Source organism: Macrosteles quadrilineatus, unplaced genomic scaffold, assembly GCF_028750875.1.
Source record: "Macrosteles quadrilineatus isolate MER2022 unplaced genomic scaffold, UCM_ALF_1.0 Scaffold_4__1_contigs__length_99947679, whole genome shotgun sequence".
NCBI lineage: Eukaryota > Metazoa > Arthropoda > Insecta > Hemiptera > Cicadellidae > Macrosteles > Macrosteles quadrilineatus.
This window is the reverse complement of record NW_026542597.1, coordinates 49,477,833-49,481,427: the sequence shown is the minus strand read 5'-3', so window position 1 is coordinate 49,481,427 and position 3,595 is coordinate 49,477,833. Positions and strand designations below refer to the sequence as shown.

The 3,595-nt window shown below is 39.3% G+C and overlaps 1 protein-coding gene across 1 annotated transcript; it reads right to left on the bottom strand.

The window, feature by feature from the left end:
* Positions 1-1,076: 1,076 nt before the first annotated feature.
* Positions 1,077-2,021, bottom strand: LOC128992914 (uncharacterized protein K02A2.6-like). Its single transcript, XM_054416659.1, has one exon. The coding sequence runs from the start codon at positions 2,019-2,021 to the stop codon at positions 1,077-1,079; it is 945 nt and encodes a 314-aa protein (XP_054272634.1).
* Between the last annotated feature and the right edge of the window lie 1,574 nt (positions 2,022-3,595).

Below are 3,595 nucleotides of genomic sequence, written 5' to 3'. Positions count from 1 at the left end.
GGAAAGTGAGCGCAGCGAACGAGCTTCAACCTAAAGGTGAATGAGCGTAGCGAACGAACTTCAACCAGGACGTGATTGAGCCATGCAAACGAGATCATCTTGAAAATTAAGAAGTTAAACGGGGCATAGCCCGCGGGTTACAGCTAGTAACATAATAAAAGATAAATCAGATAAAAAAAGTGTATTATTCCATTAACATAGAATAGAAACTAAACATAAACAATAGTAATCAATAAGAATAAAGATCATATGATCAGCTGGTAATTCAAATGCAGTCTATTAGAAATTATAACAATCTTCCCCACATAAGTTTTGAGCTCACACATAAGCCTCAAGGTAACTTGGCGGTTGTCGAACACGTGTTGACCTACGTAACTGAGGTGACTCAACTTCATCGGGAATCTGGATGTCACATTCAGGATGCTGAGCCTCCACTACCGGTATTTGGCCAGTCGAGGAACGTCGAGGTGATTGATCTTGAATTCTGACTTCATCAGGAAAATTGATGCCACATTCAGGATGTTGAGCCTCCACTACTGGTATTTGACCAGTCGTGGAACGCCGTTGTAGCGTACGACCGACAATGGTTGAACCCGGGGTTGAACCACTGTTTGGAGAGCGTTGTAATGCTGGTATCCCTGGAATACTGAACCTAACAGTACGTCTTTGGATATCTTCTGACTGTTGGTTAGTGGAGCGTCTTTGATTATCTTCTTCCCGTTGATTTGTCGTTTTAGGCGGTACTCTTGTTCTTATGAGTTGATTGATGTGCCTTTTGATTAAGCGTCCAGAGTCAAGCTTTACCATGTAATGTCGATCATTTTCAAAATGATAGCATCATTTATCATCATTACTTAGCATCATGATTAGCATCATTTATTTATTTATGTGTGTCGTTTATCGATAGCCCAGTTTGGATTGGATGGTTCCAAATTCCCAGATTTCGGCATTTCCAGAGTAAAGGCGAACTTGGGCTCTATCTCCTACTCTCATCGATCTTACATGTTTTGTCTGCCTAACTTCTTTTTCTTTATTTATCTTCTTTGGAATAGGAAATATGGCATCCAGCTCTATTCTTAATCTAAAAGCATTTTCCTGACCTTTTCTGGCATGGTGCCCTTTTCACTTGCCATTGATTTTAAACGTTTCTTCACAGTTTGAACATTTCTTTCGGCTAATCCATTTGTAGCTGGATGGCCTGGGGCAATAAATTTTTGGGTAATACCATGATCAATACAGAAGGCTTTGATTACATCGCTTGTGAAAATTGATGCATTATCGGTGACCAATGAATTGGGGTAGCCATGGAATGAAAATATTTCTTGAAGTGTGTGTATTGTTGTTTCAGTTGTAGGAGAATGTCTCATGACTCGGACCTCTGCCCATTTTGACTTGGCATCAATGGCAACTAGAAAATGATGACCCTCGAAAGGACCTGCATAGTCTATATGTAGACGTTCCCAATTGGAGTGAGGCTGATCCCACGGGTGTACTATCACCTTCGGGGGGTTGTTACGGAGCTTAGCACAGATTTCACAAGATCTAACTAGGTCTTCTATGTCATGGTTCATCCCTTCCCAGTACACATACCGCCTTGCAAGTTGTTTCATTTTTGTTATACCGATATGTGTTGTGTGAAGTTCTCTCAAAATTGAATTTTTAAGGCTCTGTGGAATGACAACTCGATCTTGCCAAAAGAGAATTCCATCAAGAAGGGTGTAGGGTGTGTCTTCGTTGCTTGTTTGTAGAGTTTTCATAAGAGATTTGAGATGAGAATCGTTTAATGTTGCACTTGCAATGGTCTGATTCGTGATAGCAGTTGAAGAAATTTGGAAAAGTGACTCAGCATACAGAAGGTGAACTTCTTCATTTATCTTCATATCAGTTGATCTTGAGTCTTGAGACAAAGGTGCTCGAGATAAACAATCAGCATTTTCATTTTCATCTCCTGATTTGTTTTTCAACTTATAATTGAATCCAGATAGAAATGAAGCATATCGAAGTAATCGAGCTGTTGTCATTTTCGGCAAAGAGTGGTCATGACTAAAGATTCTGCTCAAAGGCTTATTATCTGTGACAAGAGTGAACTGGCTTCCATACAAGTAGTTATGAAACTTTCCAACAGAAAATATAATAGCAAGTGCCTCTCGATCTAGTTGATTATAATTTTGTTCTGCAGGTGTTAGTGATCTGGATGTGTAAGCGATAGGGCGTTCATGACCATTTACGATGTGGCTAAGTATTCCCGCAATGCCAACAGGGCTTGCATCGCAAGAAAGTACAACTGGCAATTTTGGATCATAAGGAATCAGGACTCTGTCACTGCAAATCTCTTGCTTGAGCTTTTGGAAGGATGATTCTCATTCTGTCGTCCATTGAAAACGGAGTTTCTTCTTGAGCAACTCCCTTAAGGGACAGGACAACGTAGATAGATTTGGAATGAAACGTGAGTAATAAGTAATCATTCCAAGAAATCTTCTGACCTCATCAGCGTCGTGCGGTCTTGACATTTCCATCACTGCCTTTATCTTCTCGGGAGATTTGCTGATTTTATTTTGCTCAATCAGGTGTCCTAAGTATTCAATCTTTGTTTCAAAAAATGTACATTTCTTTCGATTTAGATGTAAGTCGTATTCTGTTAGTCTTCTTAAACACATTCGAAGGTTGTGAGCACATTCTGCTTGGGTTGCTCCATGGACGACTATGTCATCGAAATAAGCTTCACACCTATTAAGTCCATTGAGGATTTGTGACAAAATTCTGTTGAATTCTGAGGGAGCGGTTTTTATGCCAAAACTGAGACGGTTCATGAGAAAGGTTCCCTTATGTGTTGACATAGTTTGGATTTCACTACTTTCTTTGTCTACTGCTAAATGTAAGTAGGTACGCTTTATAAAGGTCAAGTTTGCAAAAGTATTTGGAATTTCGGAGACTGTTAAGAACATCTTCAACCGTCCTTATAGGAAAATTAGCCGAGACTAACCTCTCGTTTACACCGCACTTGTAATCCACACAAAGTCTCAGTCCACCATCTGGTTTGGGAATGATGACGAGAGGTGATCCCCAGTCACTTGTCGCAATCGGAGTGATGATTCCCTCTTTTTCTAAAGATTCCAACTCCTTTTCAACACGTTCTCTAAGTGCATATGGGACATCACGTTCTTTTGTAAATACCGGTTTTGCGTCATCTCTTAAAGTTAATGAAACTTGAATGTTAGGAACACAACCAATTTTTTCCTCAAAAATTGAAGCAAACTCATTCAGAATGTTATTCATATCTTGAAAGTTCTTTCTGTCGCCATCAACCAAATGGACTTTTGGATTAGTTTTCATGTCATGATCGATTTGTTTTAGTTCAATGTCGAAAGCACGGATCAAATCTCTACCTAAAATAGGATCGTGGCCTGATGAAACTACATACACTTCTGCTTTTAAAGATCGTTCTTTATATTGTAATGTAACTTTTGCTTTTCCTTTACATGGCACAATATCATTGGAATAAGCTCGAAAATTTAGATTTGAAGGTTGAAGATCTATTCCCAAATTCAATGCTAAGAACTTATCCTCTGGTAAAATTGTGTACCGTGCACCAGAA